This window comes from Daktulosphaira vitifoliae, unplaced genomic scaffold (genome assembly GCF_025091365.1).
Source record: "Daktulosphaira vitifoliae isolate Bord-2020 unplaced genomic scaffold, ASM2509136v1 Scaffold_1, whole genome shotgun sequence".
In the NCBI taxonomy this organism is placed as follows: domain Eukaryota; kingdom Metazoa; phylum Arthropoda; class Insecta; order Hemiptera; family Phylloxeridae; genus Daktulosphaira; species Daktulosphaira vitifoliae.
In genome coordinates this window covers 40,907,160-40,931,340 of record NW_026099572.1, presented here as the reverse complement: position 1 = coordinate 40,931,340, position 24,181 = coordinate 40,907,160, and the positions used below count along the sequence as shown (strand labels likewise).

The following is a 24,181-nucleotide window of genomic DNA, read 5'->3' as shown; positions in this document are numbered from 1 at the left end:
AAAAGTAGCTCACCGATACTTCAGCCAGTCTGCAGTGGCAGCCACGCCGCATGTTTTAGTGGGGAAACTGGTTTACACTATCTCTTGGGTTGCCGACCACGACGAATATCTTGCCCGGTCGCAGTCTCGTTCTTGGAAGATCGTATTGTGAACGCCGTTACAGTTATGTTCATTTAAAAAAATAATTCTACATTTCGTTTATATATTTTTTTTTCAATTGAGTTGTGTGTTTTATTAGAAAAAATTAATTTGGTCAATGAAAAAACTCATTTAGTGTAGGGACGCGACATATTTGGATATTACACTACAAAACAACTCAAGGTAGGCAATTACAAATTCAATTAATAATTGATACTTTGGCGCACCTGCTGGAAGTCTTTTGAGGGTATTATTTTTGGCGGTAAAATCACTAGATGTAGAGCTCCTACCTTAAAACGCGTTCTTTTGTGTGTCGAGTTATTTACCGTACCCACTCTATCGTACGTTTTTCTTATTTTAAATGCAACTAAAATTCCTCGAATAATATCTCACTACGAGTGTAAAAACTTGTCACTAATTAGAACAGTTTGTGATTTTGGTTTAATTCGCGTTCAGTTTGTCATCAAACAAGCGGTTGCTNGTCGAGTTATTTACCGTACCCACTCTATCGTACGTTTTTCTTATTTTAAATGCAACTAAAATTCCTCGAATAATATCTCACTTGTGTAAAAACTCGTCACTAATTAGAACAGTTTGTGATTTTGGTTTAATTCAGTTTGTCAGCAAACAAGCGGTTGTTTAAATAGTATTGAAATATTTGAAAAATTTAGTATCATTTCAAAAACAAAAAATAATAATTTCTTTTATGAAACAATCTTAATTTTTCAACTCATAAGTTTAAATGCATTTTATAACTATCGCTAACAATTTTATTGAAGACCTTAGACAGACATTTGGTGAAATTTTTGACGGAGCTTATTTCCACACAATTCCCGTCAATGTTAAAGATCTTTTAAATCTTTTAAGAGTAGAGTTTTGATGTTCTCTAAACCTTAATAGCTATAATATCGACAAGAGCGATGACCTTAGTGTAAATAGTAATGTTTTTATATTGTTCTTGTGTCCTTAATCGCTCAAAGTGCATGCGATAACCAAAATATAAAGACCAAGATGCCGTGAGCGTCATAATGACTATTATAACAGCCGTCGGATGTGAGTATTTGGCGCTTTGACATGTAAGCATATAGTGTTTGTGGCGGTGTGGACAATGTAACGGATAAAACTATCTAAAAAACGCATGAATACCTAATCATGATGATTCAAAGATCACGAATTATACGCCTAACTTTTGCGCGAAGAGAGATGATATATTATTCATGTTAACATATAATTTAGGCAAGTAGTCTACATTTTATCAATAAAAAAAAAATGTTTTGCCATGTTCTCACGCCAATTAATCTGTTGAATTAATTAAAAAAATAATTGGTTCTATTACCATTATAATAGCTAAGCAGCAGCTATTACCGCACTAATTAATTGCATAACACGTTAAAAAAATGACAGGACGATATTTGTAGTTTCGAATTAGATTTAAACATAATACGTAATATTTCTTCCATTTTCTCATTAATGTTAAACAAATGTTACAATCAGTAATTGACAGTGTAATCGTTTGCACTGTCCAAAATATAAATTGCCGTTTCGAAATGATTAGCTGTCATTGCACACCTTATACGCGATTTCAGCTACACGATTCGTGTATAATATGCGATTGCAAAAACTAATAATAGTATTCATACCGTCGATGTTTTTCCTCACCTCATACTTTTTTTTTTATATGTCTCTTAGACTAGTTGTGTCTCGATGTCTGTTGGTCATTTACACGCTTCGGTAAACGATTGTTATATCCGCAAACGCATAACGTTACCAAGACCACTACAGAACGTGTTGTTGAAGTTTTTTTCGCTACTACTTTGAGATGTATTCGATTATATTATACCCGGAGAAATTAATCTTACAGTGTGACTCTTCTTTATTGTTTTAATACAATCAATATTGCACCGTTGTCGTGACGTGCTCGACTAGCTTCCAGTTACATCAAATTACTATACTTTTTCTTTTTCATCTCCTCATTTTTGTAAGCCTTAATGTTATGCATTAAATATGAACTCCTAAGATTTCACATTATATGCAGCTTAGCGTCGTAAATTTGTTTGAAATTTTATAACGGTGATTTAGTTTTATAAGAAAGAATAATACTTTAACTAGAAAGAGATTTTCACTTTTTTGAAAAAGACGGCTCTTGATTTCTTCCTAAAATCGCTATTGTTAAAAACAAATGAAAACGAGATGTATTAAAAAACTACTATTCCGTGTAATTTAGATATTTAAAAACTTTTATCGTATATATAGAAAACCAAATAAAATTTGGAAAATTTTACTAAAAATTTATTTAATTAAAAATATAAATTTAAAGTAAAATTATCAATATGTTTAAAATAACAAGTACCCAGTGAGATAGAGTTACATTACACCTTATTAATAATCTAAAATAAAATTGTTTTCTTTATTACTCGAACAAACGATAATTGTTATGTATGTGATATTCGTCATACTAAACGCTTCCGTTTTTATATATTCCAAAATCTTAATCAATTCCTACTCTTATTGTTATTGTTTTAAATTTAAAATATTTCACAGACCTGTTTTCATAGACGTTTTCTATCTTAGTCGCATTAACCATACATAAATGCAAATTAGTTGATGTATTATAATAATATGTATAATCTTATACGAGTACTATTTAAAAAGGGTCAATATGATTTACTGCACAATTAAAGTATGAATTAATCAAAACGTTATCGTCTTTAAAATCTGTTCTACATTAACCGCAAGAATTTTTTAGTCGTTTCCTTATACGCATTAACCGGAAAAGTTATGCTCCAAAGAAGTGAGGCGCCTGCACAATTTATAAATAATTGTATCATTATCATTTAACTTTTGGTGAGACAAAAACGCATAGTACGAAATACTAATACGTGGAACTAAACTAATTGTTTTATATTCTGTTCAGTGCATTCTCTCCATATGCGATTGAACGTTTGACATCCCCTTAATGTAAACCGTTAATACCACTTCCGTTTTAAGAAGCAATGGAATGACCTCGTAGGATTATTGTTAAATTGTTAGCACAGTAGACTTGATAAAAACGGTAAAGATACTCTGCAATCAAATTCATTGATCACTTGCCCATAAAAATTTAAAAAAAATTTAAGCTCAATAAACTGTATATTATAGATAAATATTTATGGTGTCTAATTTTGTATTTTCGAATTTTGATTATAACTAATGTTAAACGTAATGTTACTGAATCACTATGAACATTCAAATTTTAAAAATATATAAATATCATGACATTTATTTAACAATTATTCTTGAAAAAATACTTACATATTATACATTAGACAGTAACATATAAATAATTTAAAAAATACGTTATTAAACAAATAAGAAAAATAAAAAACATATTGTAACTCGTTTTTAAAAACATCGTTTAAACCTTAAAAACTTTTTAGAAATTTGGATTTAAAATTTGCGGAGTGGGGATAGTTACAGGAAAATATTCTGATGTAATGTTAGATAGTGATCTTTTTTACTTGTGTACATCAGAAAGAAAATTCAACGGTACAAGAAACGTGCATTATTTTACTAGCAAATTTGTAATAAATACGTTCTTAAATTGTTTTTCTACTTTTCTCCAGTAGAATTGTTATAGTTATTGAAACATCGTTGAACCGCATAGTCGTGATTGTTATTGGCTGCATTTTTAATGAAATGGCCAAGATACGCTTTCTAGAAACAATGTCAACTAGTATCTACTAGCTTTTATTGATATTATTCGCGTTAATATTCAATTTTCTTTCTTGATTACCCAACCATATAAACATGCCGAATGATCGACATAAAAAATGCACAATAACATATTTATAGACACATAAACATTTCCCATTACAATTCGCTGTGATAACATTGCACAAAATTAAAAGATTCTTTCTTTCTTTTTTACTCGGAACATTCAATTTTCTCACAGTCTGTTTATGAAAAAATTATTCTTATGTCACGGTTCACACAAACAAGAATATTTTGTATTATAATATTTTTAAAAGTATCATTTTTTTCTAAAAAAGAAAAAACGAATATTTAGTATACTTATTACGTAGTACAATAACTATTTACGTAGTAGTTAATTATACTGTTTTATAATATTTGTAACAAAGTTTTCACCTCTAAAACTATAAGTAATTTAGTTGTCCAATTGATTCAAAATTTGATTTATCTTATTTTTAAATACATTATAACTTCATTGTTCAATTTAAATTCACAAATTTCAATAAATATGTTTAAGTAATTTCACATGTACAGCTCAATGTGAAATGTATATCATTAAAACTGAATTTCTTAACGTCAATCTAATGAAAATCAATAACTGGGTGAATTCGTTGGCCTCGAAACTTCTCTTATAAATAAATAACGTACCTATTTTAGTACTGAGATTTATATGTTCACATCTTTTTTAATGGATTACAACTAGCAAAATCGTTCATTATTACTGGTATAATGAGAGCCTATATATCACTATAGTTACAGTTATGTTATTATATAAGTCAACCTAGTTGCTTTTTCATAGAAAATCCTTATAACTTCAATCTTTGAAGTACAAAACCGGTTTACGTTGTATATAAACATTAATTTTTGAACGTTTCTTTAAAAATTATAGTTTGGATTGATGAAATATTTAAATAATTATTTGTAGCGTGTATATTTTAATCATAATTGTAGTCATGATATTATTTTTAAAATATGTTTAAGTAAATTCAGTCTGTAAAAACTCAAATTAACTGAAGCAAATCATTTGTTCGTATTATTATTCATTCAGCACCGAAGTAGCTATTGACTCTTTTTTTGTTTCTGTCTGATCTTTAACCTAAAAAAATAGAACAAATGTGTCCTACTTTTTTATAATCAATACAGTAAACGGGATTATTATTTTGTAATAAATTACTAAACTTTAATAACACAATATATTAAAAAGTGTATAACAGGTTTGGTAGGGAGATGCGTAAAATTTTACTAACTATTGAATTAATACTATTTTAAATTGCTTATTTACTATTAACAAGAATTTAAAATCATGATCGATTACTAAATTAGTATAATGGAAAAACTAATTGTAGAAAATACAATAATTCTACAACCCAACAAATATTTTAAATAAATTATTTTAGCCCAATTCCAGTGCAAAATTATTTCAGGGACACATAATTAATAACAATGAATATATAAGATCCGAACTTATTGACACCGAGGGGGTGTCGTTTAGTCTAAAGTCATTGTACTGAAATCACAACAGTTGTATTCAAAGCGCGTAGACTTTCTCCGATAATCGTTCCAATATGATTTTCTCGCGTACGCTGTCTTAACGAATAAATATTTCAAATGGTATTTATCAGAATACCAAAAGGAAGAGGTCGATCAACCGAAAACATTAGTTTGTTATTTTCGTTGTTTTAATGTCCCACGCAAAAAGTAAAAATAAAATGAATTTTCACTCACGAATCGTGTGTTGGCGACCTACCACGTCCTGCAATAATCAAAAATTTCTCATTAAACAAATTAAAATTAAAAAAATAAGATAAAAAAATAATGCTAGAAAAAATGAGTTTTATACTTTCATTAAGTAAAGGCTCAAATAGTGAATTTGTTTCATACGTAGAAAGAGATTTCATATTTTTCAATTACTCGAACAATTAAAAAAAAACAAGTTTAGATCTATACTTTATTTCGTAGATTATTTATTCACAAATTCATTTTTTTAATGAGAATACATTCAAGTTTTTTTTGTTGTCAATGACTGTTTTACAAAATAATATGTTCATTATTTCCATGTTCATCAACATCAACACTTATCTGAAAAATTATTAGACTTACTTGATATTTAACAAACTCTTTTTTAACTACTATAACAGTACTAAACAGTTTTTTCATTAAATTTATAGCCTAAATTTATGCCTTCTGGTAATAAGTTAATCCAAAAACATGTAAATCAACAGTTTTTGCTTAAAAATTTAGTGATAATTTCATAGTTAATGTACCGATTTAACGTCATAGAAAATCAACCATTAATACTAAAATGATTTATTTGATAAATTTGTCATTTTGTAGTTTTTGATAAAGCTGAAAAATTTTCAAAAAAAAAAAAATCTGTCTTAGGAAATGTGTTCTATAGTGTTTTTTTTATGTCTATATGCTCAATATAAAAAAAATATCGCGTAACTCAATTTTAAAATTTATCGTTTTAGATGATTGAAGCTGTGGAGAAAAAGATACCCCCACCGTTGCCGCCAAAATCACGGCGTGCGTGCCATAAGAGCGGTGACATCAACGGTGCGACAATTCTTTCTAGTGGACACGTCGTCAAGATCCGTATAGACCCTACAGAAGTCATCGGTTGTGTCCGTGAATCTGAAAACCAGCAGCATATCCGCGAAGATCAACAACAACTCCGTCGTACCAGTACAGTTAAAATCAACATAACTTGTGTGGATCCGTATGTATTCTACGATGATCGGTGCTCGTCCTCGGGTCACGCGTCCCCGCTCGACAGTGGTACAGGCAGTGACTTGGACTCGGGTAGTCGCCGGGACGAAAGCGATGACGGCACATGCAGCAGCTGTGATTCTTTAACCAGCGCTGGTGGCGTTGAACCGGATGTAAAGGAAGAAAGCTCAATAGAACAAGAACATGCATCACCTTCACCTCCGTCGGCACCCCTGATAATGGTAGAACAACGTAGCTATGATCAGAGAACAGAGGCCAAAACGCCAGTTCGCATTATCGATTTGGACAACACTGACCAATACTATGAGTTCCACATGAATGAAAATGTATTCGAACATGTCGACAAATCTGCTGCCTCGAAATCACCAGAGGATGATTCGTTTGCAGGATGTAAAGTGTACGAAGCGGCCGTTGGTAGTGCGGACACTATCCGAAGTGCCAAGGGTACAATCAGAGGAGTTAAGAACCGCGTTAGAGCTGGTATCGCCACTTTTTTACAACCAAAAACATCAAAAGTAAGTAGTTGTTTCTATCTTTCTTTTAAGTTACAACTTAAGCACAATACTTTAAAAAATAAACTACGTTATATCTTGAACATTTTTTTTTTAATCACGTTTGTTTAACCAGTGACAGCTTCTAAGTACGCGTTAAAAGCTAGGTGCTCTTTATTTTTTATATAATCTTAATTTAGTTAAATAACTACCGAGCATGACTATAGCAGATGAGTAGCTCAATACTCTGAATATAATTTCATTGGAAATACTTCAATTTGTTACCTGTTATTTACTTTGAAAGTAAATCGCAAATGTATATGCCCTTTAATTCGCATATGCAATAGGTAATACATTTTATTATTCATCACAACTCCACTTTCTATTGATTATTTACATTCGACAACACTCGTTTAATACTCTACGGCAACTCCAGAAATTCAATAGGAGTCTATATTTAAAATACGATCATCGTATTATTCTCTAATAAGCTGGAAAGTTTGTAATTTCTATTTAATCTACTAAAACTTTAAAACCATATTGACGAAAACTATAAAACAAGTTAGTTATATCTGACATACTTGTTCTGGCAGTTATAACACTCATTGTCAATTATTTTTACTCTCTGATCATTTTCATTTCATTACTATATGGTGACATGGCTTGAATAAAATATAATACCATACATGCGTACACGATTATAAATTCAGATAATTTTATCAAAGAAATTATTTTATATATCCACTTATGTGCTTGAATTAACAAGTGAATTACGTGTGGAAACGTAAACATTTACTATTTTTTTAAATAGTTTCACGGATATTTTATTTTTTTATGATTTCATTAAAATAAATTGCGGAATACATATCCGCAGATATTAAATTAACTGAATTTATACATTGAACGAATGTATGAGCTAATACAAATATTAATCATATTGCATATTGATCAACTAATTTTCATTTTACGTAGTTAAATGTCACATAAATCAATGAAATATCAAAATTATCTCACTTTCCACATAATGATTTCACCTCAATTTTTTAATCTCTTTAATAAGTATAACCGGTACTTTAAGGTTAGTTATGCATAGTACCAATCTCTCCCTAAAAAGTGATTCTCATTAACGATTGAGACGGTTGTTATTACATTTTTACTGGATTCAAATAATTTGTTGTTATAATTAGAAACATAAACAGGAAAATATTTGTACTTAATATTTTCTTTCTAATAAAATCACCTCACGTTTGAACGTTAATCGTCATTTTTAGAGTGCTCCTAAATGTATTTGCCAAAACACGTTTGTTTTCGTTGTACTAGTTATTTTTTTATGTGTGTTCAACTGATAGACAGTGAGAGTTTGTTAAGCTTTAAAATACACGCATTTAATATGTTTAATACACTATATTTTATTGGTCATTTCTTTTCTAAACCGTGTCACGGCAGAAACGTTCTACTATGAATATTATTATTGTTATTATTTTTGGTAGTCGGATTAGTAGGTAAAGGTATGCGACACGGTTACCTCGTCATGTCCGCTCTGTTTGCTCGTAAAGCTTCGCACTGCTGTCGCTCCGCGTTACTTACTGCCACCCACACAGACGGTGTTTTAAGTCTTTTTTGCGAGCCATGCACAATCTCGCGACAATAGTAAATCATATTAAATGAATATCCGTTAATGCTATTTCCCAGTTAGCAATAAAATATTGTCGATCGCGCAAAAAATGTGTAGTTGAAAATACAACGGAGGTGCATTCAGTTACATTAATGTATGCGCATGTTTACCTGCTTTGAACGAAGATCGATGACACGTGACATGATAAATCTTAAAGGAAAGACAGTTTCCGTGTAGAGCACTTAGTAGTGATACACTGCCAAATACGTGCAAGTATATCTTACACGTATTCGGCTCAATAAGTAACGAAATTTGGGAGTTATGTAATATTTTAATAACGTCAATGATTATAGAAATACAATATAGTTCCATACGAAGTAGACATGACCGTGGGGTAATAACAGGTTAATGAATTTGTTATTATATCGGTAGTTTCATAACGACGTCGGAGTATTTCCTTTCTTTTACGGATTTGCTGTTTTGGTTTGTCTATGTGGAAATTTTCTGGTGATTGCCTTCGTGTTTAGGTGGCCTATGAAAAACTGTGGCGAAATTCAAAATGACAAACCCGCCAGCTCAAGTAGGCGGATTATGCGAAACATTAACGCTGTATTAATAATATGTCGGTGGCCAATCAGTAATGGTTATCAATTGGTACTCGCTTGACGAATTCGCTCCAAGAACAATAACATTCTACATGATATCATAACACTGTTGTATTATTTATTATGTACACGACGTTATAACAACCGGTAGGGGTGACGATTGGGTATGGTAAAAGGCATTCTAGACACGCTTAAGTGACTTCAAATTTTAATCAATGGATTGACGACATCGAAAGTCTCGTTTAAAAATATCGATACTTTTATAAGATTAGCTTTGGCGGCTTCTAAGAATTAAAACATGAAGACCAATCATTTTCTCGACTGGTGCAAAGAATTACCGAAATATAAATCTGATTAGTAAGAAGACTAGAGAAAACCTTATTACTTCTCAAACATAATATATCTGTAATTTGAATGTTATAATGAACGGTTAATAAAAATTTTATTTAATCTACTATATTACCTTTTATTGGCACAACTACTACAAAATTTTCCAGGTGATAAATAATACATCATATTATTCCAAAATCAATCTCGTAGTTTATCACACTCTACCGTTTTTTGTAAAATGGGTGTATTTTGATTAAATCGATACGATGTTATTAAATATTAACTATTCTCTTCGTATCATAACAGTTCATTTTGTTTTTCATAAAGTGTTCAAAATAATGTATATTTAATAATTAAAAAACAATTAAATCTACCAAATAGATAGAGTATTCCTATATACTCTCTTTTAATCTCTCTAGATTTTCATTTATCAATACACGTTTGATAAAAACAAACGATTTATACAACTAATTATTAGTGGAAATAAAATAATGTAATTTTTAATTAAATATCTGACGAAGAAAACAGCTCACGTTTTGCTTAGAGCAAAAAATTTCGTGGTACTGTTCGATTACATATAAATGTATTAAATAAGATTGTTTTTGAGAAATCAATTTAAAAATACTTGAAAACAAAATGTGCAATCAAATGTTTTTCTAGTGATAAAACATGGAAGTTGTTGGAATTTCATTAACATAATTTTAACAAATAAAAATATTTACTACATAAAATGTATTTTATATAGTAAAAGCATGTCACGGTAAACTCTGATGTCTATGAATGAGTTGTAAAATACGACACAAACATAAAAATAAAATTCAAACACGTTTTAAAAACTGGCCGGTTAAAAGTTATAATTAAAAAAAGCAAAAACACTTAATTATGAGATAGCGTTTGCCGCTCGGTGGTCGACCGTAGTTCAGTAGATAAACTTTGCATCCTGGTTAAAAAGCAGGAATATTCTAATCAGGCTGATCTCACGTTATAAAAACAGCTTATGAGAGAGACAAGGTGTCCGTGTATTAAACGTATCGCAAAATATACGGTACTGTGTCAAGTATATCTAGATATATTTTAAACGTTTTTTTATGGCCCTAAAATATACACTACAATTAGTAACTTTTAGCTAATAAACAAGAAATATCTCAAAAAAAAAAACTTATTTTGAAAAATTAAAAAATGTTATACAATTCAAAAATAAACAAATTTAAAATAAAGTTTGATAATAAACTAAAATCAGTTTATTGATAAAAAAAAATGTTTTACCATAATTGTTTATTTTAAAATTGCTTTAAAATATTGTAATTTTTAGTATCAAAAATGTCATAGTAGAATTTGGTGATTAGATTAACAACTCGGTGACTTTTCTTTAAAAAATAACATATACTTACAATACACAAAAACAATTATTTGTTTTGAGTTTATAATGTGTGATGACGTTAGATGAGTAAAATAAAAATATGTTATAGATGATGAATCATTTAAAAAAAAAAAAAATGACCGCAATAACAGTTTGTTTTTTTAATAAAATTACAATTGCATTAGACACATTGACGTCGCTAATCAAAATACATATATATAAAATACATTTTGTTTCCATGTTAATATTTTAAATCATATAGTTTATTTTATTTAGAAAAGTAACACAAGGAAAATGCACGTTTGAACGTCATAATATAAAATTAGTATTCTGTGGTACAAGAGTATAAAAGCACGAAATATCGATTTAAAAATTAGGCTGTAAAGAGGACTAGGAATACATTACTAAAGTGATGTTCGTCGTATATGATTATTTTGTCTTTGCTTATAATGGCACTCTTTAATGGACATGTGTTCTTTGTTTTATGACGAAAGTCAAAATAAAACTTCATTTAAAATTGTTTATAAAAATCAAAATGTACAGTTTATGATAGTTTTACTAAATGCGTGTGATTACAGTTTTTTCTAGTTCCTTTCAACATAAATGCAAATAACCATCCGGTGTATAAATTATTTTCAAAATAACATTTTCCTTAATCATCTATCTATAGTTGCTTAAATAATTTTGAATACTTTTATTATTTACCTATTATTTTTATTTAGTTCTTAAATTTCGATTAGTTGTTTACTAAAAAATTAGAATATAATACATTTCCGTTTTTCGTTAAGAAGGAAACAGCCAACTAAAATAGTCAAACTTTCACTTATTTAAGCCGATGACCCATCATGTCGATTCTACAGACAAAAAGTTGTTCCAGATTTTATTAAAGTATAATTATATATGATATTTCTATTTCTATACTATATAATAAGTATATCTAATTGTGTGCAATCAAAAACCATTATTTTCTATTTATTTTTATGCGAAGTAGGTTCACTCTATACGGTTGCGTGTTTTTTTTTATGTCAATTAATATTCTGAACATTTTTTACATTATCGTGAATATTAGGATGACATTATTATAATAACTATAGTCAATAAAAATAATAAACTATTATTGTACTAACACTTAAAAATCTTTCATGAAAAATAAATTTTTTTATTATTATGATAATATTCTCAATATCAATTAAAAAAAAAAAAGACTTCTTTTTTAATAATATGAATGGTAATAATATTATGATAAATTAATTTATTTAAATTTTTTCTTGAAAAAGAAAAAAATACTTACCCGAAATAATACAATCTTAAATTATCATCATTGTGATTATTACACATGCAAAATCAAAAATATATTCATATTAAAAATAATTATACGTTAACAAAGTTTTACGTAACTTTATCGATGGCGTGACTATGACAAGAATCTAAGAAAAAAAAATTCCATTTATTGTTACAAAACAAACAAAAAAGATTATTGATTTTATGCGTTTACTATACCCTAATAAAATTAATTATACAATTTTACAGTTGCAATCTATTTAAGTCTCGGTTGATTGTTCATTATTTATAAAGTAAAATTTTGTATTGAAATTTCAATACAACTTAATACACAATTTAATTTGATCATAATTAATACTAACTTTTTAAAACTACCCCAGGATAGCAAAATATGTATAAATAATTTACTGAAAAAATATCACTCTATTTTACAAATTAATAAAGTTTATAGCTATCACAATTTATTCTTATAAATATTTTCAGTTTGATCACCCATATGAATAATTTATAGTTTACATATTTATTTTATTATATTATCGGTTGAATCTTTGCTTTATGGTAATTATTATCAAAGCTCATAAATTTTTACTTTCAAATTTTCAATTCACGTAGATTCATACGTCATTTTTAAATAAAATATATTTTCTATATTTTACATACCTTATGGTAAATAACTTGTTTTAATTAAACTACATTTCTTTTTAGTTATATTTCCATAACGAAATTTAAAATAATTATTATTTCTTCTTTATAATATTTAAATTGATTTAATTGCTACTAATAATACGGACAACAATTCCACATAAAAAAATCATATATGATGGTATAATTCTTGTTAGTATTTACGCAAAACTTTCATTGTACTATCGTTTATTTAGTTTACATTATTTAACAATTACTAAGTAAAATTGTAGTGTTATTAAAAATACTGTTTCAAAAATATCAACAATTCTCTAAAACAAAAATTAATAGTGAATTCATTCCGAAAAATTAAAATACTATACATCTGCAACTTTTATATTATTATGTTTGTCAAGAGAAATTATAGATTGAGAACGTGAGAAATTTTTGTGTTACAAATAGTAAAACAATAAAACTTATTTACATTTGTTGAAAAAAAAATTAATACAATATTCAGATTATTTTCCATTTTGTTAGTTAAATTAAGACTTCAATACTTCTCAAGAAATGTATCGTTCTAAGTTATGCTTTTAAGTTTTTAAAACTTATGTTGAGTATTTATAAACAAATCGATATGAAAAAATTTTTTTGTAACAATTCTGGCGAAATACGTAGTTTATTGCTATATGATTTTATAATGAAATTTTTATTTTTCTGAAAACCAAAAAAATCATATATAATACATATCATATAAAATTAAAAAAAAAAAAAATAGAATAATTAATTGAATATTTTTAAGTAAACACATGGTTTACAAATAATTTATCCACAATTTTTAAATTAAAAATATTTAAATCAATTTACATTATTCATTAACAGAGGTTAATGAATGGCGTTTATATAAAGCACTGTTATACTTAAAAAACGACACTTGAAGTGATCGTAGTACCTGTCTAAATACGTCTTTGTAAAGAGATACTGATATTATGATGTTATTAGAGGAAAATTCTTCAAACAAGGGAAACTTTTAACATGTTACCAACGTATTATTGCGATAATAATAAAACAAGTTGTAGTATGAAACATAATTATGCAAAAAAAAAATAAAATTTCATATAACACTTTTCCTGTACAAAAGAATTAATCAAAAAAATACGATATTAATTAATATAATGGTATTAAAACATTAAATGTTCGAGTAAATAAAATTAATTTGGGTGGCCCTAATTCCTAAGGCAAATATATATATTTGCCTAAAGCGTTGTAAATACGTTTATAAATCAGTTTATTAGTACAGTCAATAATACTTCTAAAGAAAAAACAATAAAATGTAATGATTCTAATATGAATTCATGACAGCATTTGATATCTTTATTGAGTGCAAAACCTCAGTTGGAGATCAAGAATGCAAAACCAAACTTGAGGTGACTATTTTTTTCAATTGCTATTACGAAATACAAAGACCCGTTTTTGTGTGAGTGTTTGTGCGACTGAGAGTATGCAAAGATTTGTGCGATCGCATCATCGGGTCAATGATACCATATGTAAGTATGTATCTGATGAGAATAAAGGACAGAATTTAAAAGAGGAGCGGCAGCCGTTTCTTTCTATTTGTAATTTGTGTTCGTAGATGAGACCTCGGGGCTAAAATCACTTGCCATCTGAGTTTGGTATTATATATGCATGAAAATATATTTACTCGTATTCTATATTTTACACACAACGTATACTACCATGTATATGATAAATACATTAATTGCAAAACAGGTCAATTCATTTACGTCCTTGCATCTCCCGTACATCAGCCGCCTATTTCTTATTTAAATTTTTTATGTCCAGCGCTACAAGAATACTTGTGGAGGTCGTACCAGTCGGTCATCGAATCATACGTTAAGATATCTGCGAGTGTGTGAGTGTTTTCAACACTACCGGATAAACGACTGGTACTAACAAGAATATGTTAATTTTTTTGGATGCACTGGATCAAGTCAGATATTATGAAAATAAATATAATAAATCTCCTGGAAAACTAAAGCGAGAAACAGTTAAAATTGCGCTATACAATTAATAGAGTTGTTTAGGCTTATTTATAATCATAATGATTCTGTCATTAATTTTTATTCCATAATTTTTACAAGCAGTTATACACACTACAATAATTAGTTTGATAATTTGTTGACAACATTCTTAAATATGATCAATTTTTCTACAGTAATTTTTTTTTTAATTTGTCAATAAAACGGATTTTTAAAAATTTTTATTGAAAAAAATCAAATAATAAAATATTTTATGGAGATCATTTACCAAAAAAATAATTTAATAAATCTGTAATCGATAGCCTCAATTATAGAAAAAATTATTCTGTTATACAATAACTTGTTTATATATCAGTTTTTTTTTTTTATTTATTAAAGTTATTATTATTATTTAACTATTTTTAATTATTCTTTTAAAAATAACGCTACAATATTTAATTAAATTTGATATTAGCATATTTTAGAATTAAATAATTGAAGGACAGAATTATAAAATCTATATTACATGATTTTTTCACTAATGAAAAAAAATGAAAAATATTTAAGTTTGTGAAACAAATAGTATTCATATTTCCTAATATAATGATCTAAATAAATATAAGGGATCTTTACCTTCCTAATGTAATGCATACATTAGTACATTAGCATTTACATTTTTTTTTTCAATCTACTTAAGTATTAATAAATTATTTAAAAGTACAAATAATAAATTTTTTTATGATATTTTACTTAAAACATTTGAAAACGCTAACATTATTCTGCATGTTTATTTTGTTAATGATATGGTATTATCTATGAAAGTTATACAAGCAGATATGTAATCAAGTGCGAATCGTAATATTCTACACAATTTTCTCTGCTATCTTTTGAAATGAGAACAAAACTTCCCACATCAATTAGTTATTCCTGTTTTTACTTAATTTCACTAGTACACTATAACAATTATTATACACTTTGTCATAATATTCAATTTCTTTTTAAACGATTCTCGTTGCCGTAGTAATCCGTAATAAGTTTATAAATATAAACATTATATAAATATAAAATAATTATGTTTCAGTATGTTTATTTACAGTTAACTTTTATTTTATATTAAAAAATTGTAATTCAATATTTATTTTTTTTAATTTAATATATATTTTTATTTTAGTTAGAAAATGTATACACAATGAAAATATACTAATAATTATGATTATGCATTAAAATCGTGGAAGAAAAAACTTTTGAAGAAAATTTACTATTTAATTGTTTACTATGATTTGTCAATTATTATCCCATAAAAAATCATTAAATAAACATATTTTGGTTTCTTTTCAGTAAACAGTTCTACGTATTGACTTAAGCTTATTTTGATTTTTAAGCATACACCCCTAACACTTAATACACCCGTTAATTATACATAAGCTGTTTACATTCTATAGTTAAAGATCATGCACATACCGGAACCTTCACCTATGTACGCGCATTCCTTGGCCTGAATACCGTAAACTGTGAGACAACAACGCAGTGTTCGTGTGCTCGCGATTAGCTCTGTTAAAAATATATTGATAATCATTAAAATAATGTAATACAAAAATTTATCAAAGATATACTTTCACCAAAAATAAATTACTTTGGTCATATTAACACAGAATGTTATTGAAATGTCACACACAATACCGGCCTAATAAACATATTTTCAACTAAAATTTTCAAAAATTCTATTATGCATTAGCACATTATGCAATTTTTTAAAATTATTTTTCGATTAATTGTAGACATGGCAAGAAAAAGAAGCTGGTAAAATTGTGCTATATACAACCACTATGGGTATAGTTAGGGATACTTATCAACGGTGTCTTTTGGTCAAACAGATTTTACGAACACATCTGGTTAAGTTTGTAGAAAGAGACGTTTTTATGAGCAGAGAAGTGCAAAAAGAAATCAAAGAACGATTGGGTACCAACTCAATATCTGTTCCTCAACTGTTTGTTGAGGGAAATCTTATAGGAGTAAGTATTCAATTATTTTACAAATACATATATAATTATATACATCCAGTAGTATACCCACGATTTTTTTTTTTTTATGGGGACTAATGTCGATATAATTTATTAAGGATTTTTATACTTAAAATTTAGATTTAGTTTAGCTAATAGAAAAAACTTATTTATTTTAATCTCTAAGATACGTCATTAGTATATACACATATAAATAAATGTATTATTTGATGTGCACAATTAAACTTATTAATATCTATTCAAATAGTTAGTTGTTATTGTTTTATGCATTTTATTTATTTTATTTTTTGCTTTATCGTAAACATAACATTAATAGATATTATATCCAGTATTTTATACATATTCAATGTGATCTAAAAAATTCTATTACTTTAATTTAATTTTTAACTACTTATCGAAAGCGAATAAATTTTAATTATTTTATTTTCTTAGTAAAAAATAATATATTAATGGTCATTTAAGCATTATTACAGTATACATTATTAACTAATAATGTACATCTATGTAACATATATCATATGTATGTTATACATAAGCGTTGCATATGTATGAAAAAAATGGTGAATACTCGTTGTTTTGAAAAGGCGTTTCAAAATTAAAATTCCTCTATTTTTATGTTGAATGATTTTATTTTACGAAGTTAACCCATATATATATATATATATATTTAATAAACTTATGTAAACATGATCCAAAAAAATATCTATTTTAATTGAGATGATAATGTATTAAATTTTTTTTACCGAACTTTTTGACGTCGGCTACTTTGCCACTAATTACAATAACAATTTATACAATATAATACGTGTGTTTATATATACTTTTTTAAATTTTATCATACAAATTTGTTATTTTTTAAAATAATGTATTCATTATTATTTATATTCCAATTTTTCATTTGTTGTGTATTTTTAGGATGCAGAAGCAGTAGAAAGACTGAATGAATCTGGAGAACTTCGATCAATATTGAAACCATTTAAGGTAAAATCAAAAAAATTATGCTTTTTTTTGTTAGATAATTTTTTTAATCGTTACGCTTTTTCCGGCATAGACAAAAAATGTTCTGTTGGTTAATGCCTCATGCAGTAGTAATTCTAACTTTCCTATTGAGAACAAAATGGTTTTTTAATAAATCCATTTTTAAATTTAATAAATCACTCCTTCTACACTATTTTGTTTTCTCTTTTCTTATAAACTATTTTTATTTCATACGGTATGAAATGTACCAGTCACCTCAAGCTAAGGATAAAATAGTAATTATCATTAAAGTTGATATTTTTTAATAATCTTCGTAAATAATATTGAACTTAGTTACACAAATTATATTTTCACTTTTATTCAAGTCGCAACATTATCCAACTAAAATAATATAAAGTCTATTTAGTTGCAACGTTATAAATAATTTATAAAACTAGATTAAATTATATATATTTATACGTGCATATTATTTTTAGTGATATACGTGTATAATTGGTAACTAATATCGTACAATTGGAGAAAACTAAAATTCGTTTGATTTATTACAAGAAAAATGGTAGCTAACGCTATAAATGTAGTGTTAACTGGGAGTTATATATGTTAATAAATCTTTGTGTAACGTAATAGTTAAAAAATATTAAAATATTTTAAAAGTACGATTATTTAATTATTATAATTTATAATTTGAAATTATGAATTATTATAAAGTTTTATGTAGATATTCGTTCGGTATATTTTATATGAAATGATTATACGTCACAGTATAATCTCCCTAACACCTAAAATTGGTAGCTAGTACAATAAGCGACTCTTTATGTATTTCTAAAACAATATTTTACGTTATTATCTCTTATTATTTTAATAAATTGTATCAGGGATGTATTTAGAAATTCATAATGGGAAGAGGCAAAAATAAAACTTTTCAATTAACAAGCTACCATGATAGTTTTTTTTTACTCATTTTGGGTTAATTATGAGCAAAAAAAGGCCAACAGAAATGTTCATATCAGCATGGCATGATCAAAAGGAGAAGAACGTACCCCTGTGACCCCTTTAAATACACAACTGAATAATATGTTGTTATTATACGTATTGTTTTCATGTACAATAATATATGATCGACAACTAATATTCATGTGGTACACATGTATACACGAGAAGATTATGTCCATGAAGATATTTTCTTTTTATAATTTATAACAAAGAAGAATTCATCGAACTTTCTAATTCATTATGCTATTGGAAAAACAATTATCTAAAAAAATGATTGTATATGAGTATAAGATACTCATACACTGTAAATAATTTTAGGTTGTTCAGACATACCGGTATATTTCTATNAGAAATTCATAATGGGAAGAGGCAAAAATAAAACTTTTCAATTAACAAGCTACCATGATAGTTTTTTTTTACTCATTTTGGGTTAATTATGAGCAAAAAAAGGCCAACAGAAATGTTCATATCAGCATGGCATGATCAAAAGGAGAAGAACGTACCCCTGTGACCCCTTTAAATACACAACTGAATAATATGTTGTTATTATACGTATTGTTTTCATGTACAATAATATATGATCGACAACTAATATTCATGTGGTACACATGTATACACGAGAAGATTATGTCCATGAAGATATTTTCTTTTTATAATTTATAACAAAGAAGAATTCATCGAACTTTCTAATTCATTATGCTATTGGAAAAACAATTATCTAAAAAAATGATTGTATATGAGTATAAGATACTCATACACTGTAAATAATTTTAGGTTGTTCAGACATACCGGTATATTTCTATCNATACACTGTAAATAATTTTAGGTTGTTCAGACATACCGGTATATTTCTATCAACTCTTTCTGAAATTATCATTATTTATATGATGAACATATTTAAATGTGTTTGGGAAAGAAATTCTATTCTAAAAATCTTTAGAAGCTGAATTTTAATATTTTAAAACTTAATTTGTCTATTTAAATAACCATACTTTACTTCGAATAACATACGATTATATTTTTATTTTAAGTTATAAGTGAGAAATGTCATTTACTCAACAAATATTATTTTACAAAATTTGTATGAGAGAATAATTAACCTTACAAATTCTAATTTGCTTCAGACATCAAAAATGTACATTACTATTAGTGCAACTGGAATACAAATTTTGGGGTACTAAATTAATTGTTTCTATCCCACAAATGTTTTAAATAATAAATAACATAATGATTTTATTATTATTAACCCACTCAATTACTTACAGAATAAAAATAAACATTTTTTTATTTACCTTAAGTTACATTTTATTTTTAAACTCCTCTAACCTCCTTGTTACATTTATACACGCTACAGATCCGTTTTCTAATAAAAAATGTCAAAAATATAATAATAATGGAAACTGTTGCTATTTGATATTTTAAAACAATGTTATGCCACACACACCTTTTAAACAATGTATTAATTTTCATTCTTGTCTTTATTCGGTTAATGGTTATAACATACGTCAACTTATAAATGGAAAATAATTGTTGAGTAACTAAAAAAGTGATTGGCTTTGGTAAAATACTTCATCTGTTACTAAAACTAAATTTATTGTTATACAAAATCCTACCAAAGTGGGATAGCATCATAGTTGATGCCGCGGAATAAATGGAACAAGTTTAGTTATCTGACAGTAATTAACATTACTGTCATAAAATACGCTTCAATGTAATTTTGTTTATTTTAGTTTGTGTATTAGTATGTGTTTTGCGCTGATGGGGGTAACATTGATCTCAAAATACATAATTACGATTTTGTAGTATTTTTTGTGGTTTTATGAGATATATTTTTTTTTTGCCTATTAAATTATTAATTTAGTTAAAATAACGTAATTTTTTATCGTTAAAGGATGCTTTCTCATAGAAGAATAATCATCGGGACAATTTTTTTTTTTTTATTATTATTCTACTACACTTCAAAAGTTTTAATTTGATGTAGATAAAAGTTGACGGACCTTCCGGAACCTTTTTAAAAATCGATTTGAAAAAAAAAACTTCTACATACGGGGTGGTCTTTTACCAATCTTTTCTGTACATAAGCTTTTTATTGAATGGTCACAAAAAGTAAAACAAAAAAAAGATCATCGTCTCTTTTATATTGAATTAAAATTTCATTAAGATCAGTANGATCTCAAAATACATAATTACGATTTTGTAGTATTTTTTGTGGTTTTATGAGATATATTTTTTTTTTTGCCTATTAAATTATTAATTTAGTTAAAATAACGTAACTTTTTATTGTTAAAGGCTGCTTTCTCATAGAAGAATAATCATCGGGACAATTTTTTTTTATTATTATTATTCTACTACACTTCAAAAGTTTTAATTTGATATAGATAAAAGTTGACGGACCTTCCGGAACCTTTTTAAAAATCGATTTGAAAAAAAAAACTTCTACATACGGGGTGGTCTTTTACCAATCTTTTCTGTACATAAGCTTTTTATTGAATGGTCACAAAAAGTAAAACAAAAAAAAGATCATCGTCTCTTTTATATTGAATTAAAATTTCATTAAGATCAGTATTATTAAAATGAGCTATAGTAGTTTTAAATGCAGAATAAAAATTACAAAATTCCATTTTTTATAGTATTTTAATTTTATAAAATTTTTCTAAATTTCTATAATTGATTGGTTTTTCTAATTTTTGGAGACCATATGTTCATCTATATAAAAATCGGTTCAGTATAAGCTATGAATTTTCATTGACAGACATGAAAAAAAACCATTTCAGATTTGCATCGATGCTGAAAATATGCTTTAAACGTAGTCACTGACGTCAATAATTATTTTTAAAATAATGTTCAACTAAATGATAATTGTATTGAAAGTTTTAAATATTGCCAGTTAATACATGTGCATAAATACAAGTGATAGGCTTCACAGAGATTCGGATCATGAACAATTTTGTTATGAAGATTATAAACTACACACCCATACGTGTGTAGTTTTTTAGTTTAAGTCGGGCAAGTGACCTACCTCAGCATAATGTTGGGCGCTACTGTTTAGCATATCAAAAAAATAAAATGCAAAATTTAATTATCTCTTAATATTTTAGGATTTATAACACTCTTATATACCATTCCGGAAATAAAAATTGAAAACTTTACATAATGATGTATGGTATTTCATATTTCATATATAATAGTTTTTTTTTCTATTATCATTTATTTGGCGATTCATACTGGTTGTAACTAACCTAATTGAAGCAGCAATCTAGAATTATATCCCTAATTGCATACTAATGATATAAACAATAATTTCATTGTTTAATGTTTAAAATAACTATTAAATAATATTAATATTATGATTTATTTATTAAAAAAAAATTTTTTTAGAGCCCTGATGCTTGGACCACATGTCAAATATGTGGTGGATACAGACTCCTTCCATGTCCCATGTGTAACGGGAGCAAGAAATCTGTGCATAGAAATCACTTTACCACAGAAATGATTGCTTTGAAGTGTATGAATTGCGATGAAGTTGGATTAGTACAGTGTTATGCTTGTTAATTAAATTAATGAACAATTCAATTATTAAATACACACATCAGTAATTTGTTTATTTTATGGGCAGTATAAATGGACTTCTCAATTTTTAACTTCTTTTTTTATGTATTAACTAAGTGTATTCATTGTGAATGAAAAAAAGTAGTTTAATAATGAATCAACAATTTGAAAAATTTAACTTCTCCAAATACCCAACTCTTTAGGGAAAAATATAAACCTACCTACAAAGTATTGATCCCGAATATGTAATTCTTTTTTATTAAAAAAATATGTATATTTTAAATAATTGATTACAATTTAACTAAAAAATTAAAAACATTTTATTCAATTTATATAAAATATTAAATTTTTTAATTAAAAAATAATATAAATTAACTTTTTACTTGCTTGAAATGTTTATGGATGTATACACTTTTTCAGTTATAAACTGATGTTTCGAACTCGTTGCAGAATCCGAAACATCCGTGAACATTTTAAGCAATAGGACAATCCACGAAAGCTTTAAAACATTCATAACTCTATACTTTATATATTTATAAATATTACTCCATTACCTTTTATCAAAAAATTCTTTTTCTAGATTATAATACTTTTCATTTATTAATTAACTTTTAGAAGATGTGCTGATCAATATAAAAATTTAATTATTATTAATAAATTTTGGGGTACAATAAATAAATTTTACATAACATTAAAATTTTTTCACATTGAATAGAGTTTGCATTCTCATATTTAAAAAAAACTTACCTTCAGGATATAATAAAATACGTAACTATAAAATCATGTACCACACAGCAAAAAATTACTTAACTATGTTAGCAATTTGTTTGATAAATTATAAAAAAATTGTCAGGTAAAAATTAAAATTCTAATTCATAATACACTGATAATTTTAAAAATGATATTAAGAATCTGGTGTGACCCGAGATTTAAAATGACCGGACGAGAAAATGTTTAGGAGACTTTGATAAATTTAAAGGGATTTTTGTTTCTGCTGATCAGGTCAAAAAAATATATTTATTTTATTGATATTATTTAATTAATAATAAAAGTAATAAAACTCCTGCCATAACAACTAACATTGTTTTTTATCTCACAAGTTGAAAAATTAAGGGATTAAAGGATGATTGATTTTTTTCCTCTTTAGCCGTCATTATTTATTTTTAAATATCAATGAAAATTTATAATGGAATTTGTAAATAACTTTTATTTATCATAATTTTTTTATATCAAATATCCACTGCTTTTGTAGTGTTAAAATTTATTTGTAAATAATCATAGTTTATAAATCTTATACAGTGTGTTATTTTCGCACTAATTGAAAAATGCTCAATATTTTATAATCTATTATTTTTTATTGTACAATAGCTTCTTTTTATGTTAAAAAATAAATGAGTTATTTAGTTTACTTGTCAATCAGTTAAATAACTTGAATAAATAAAAGTATTGTTTTATTGTTATTAATTTAATTGTATATACTATTTTTAAACAATTTTATTAGAGCTAAGAATATTTTGTTGAAGAAGAAATATAAGATTATATCATGTGAGCCTGTTTGTTTACATTTTAATTGTGTTAAGGATATAAGATACTGTATTTTAATTTTGTAATAAGTTATAAACTATAACTTAAAACTTTTACATTATTATAAACTAGATATCTCATACTAATTATTTATGACTAACCATTAAAAAAAAAAGTAAAATCTTATCATGTAATAATGCA

At 26.5% G+C, this 24,181-nt stretch overlaps 1 protein-coding gene across 1 annotated transcript; it reads left to right on the top strand.

The window, feature by feature from the left end:
• Window positions 1-64: 64 nt before the first annotated feature.
• Window positions 65-23,496, top strand: LOC126896795 (glutaredoxin domain-containing cysteine-rich protein CG31559-like). The gene is made up of 5 exons (XM_050669888.1): window positions 65-321; window positions 6,339-7,112; window positions 16,694-16,927; window positions 17,852-17,917; window positions 22,286-23,496. The coding sequence occupies exons 2-5, from the start codon at window positions 6,339-6,341 to the stop codon at window positions 22,457-22,459; spliced, it is 1,248 nt and encodes a 415-aa protein (XP_050525845.1). The 5' UTR covers window positions 65-321; the 3' UTR covers window positions 22,460-23,496.
• The last annotated feature ends 685 nt before the right edge of the window (window positions 23,497-24,181 follow it).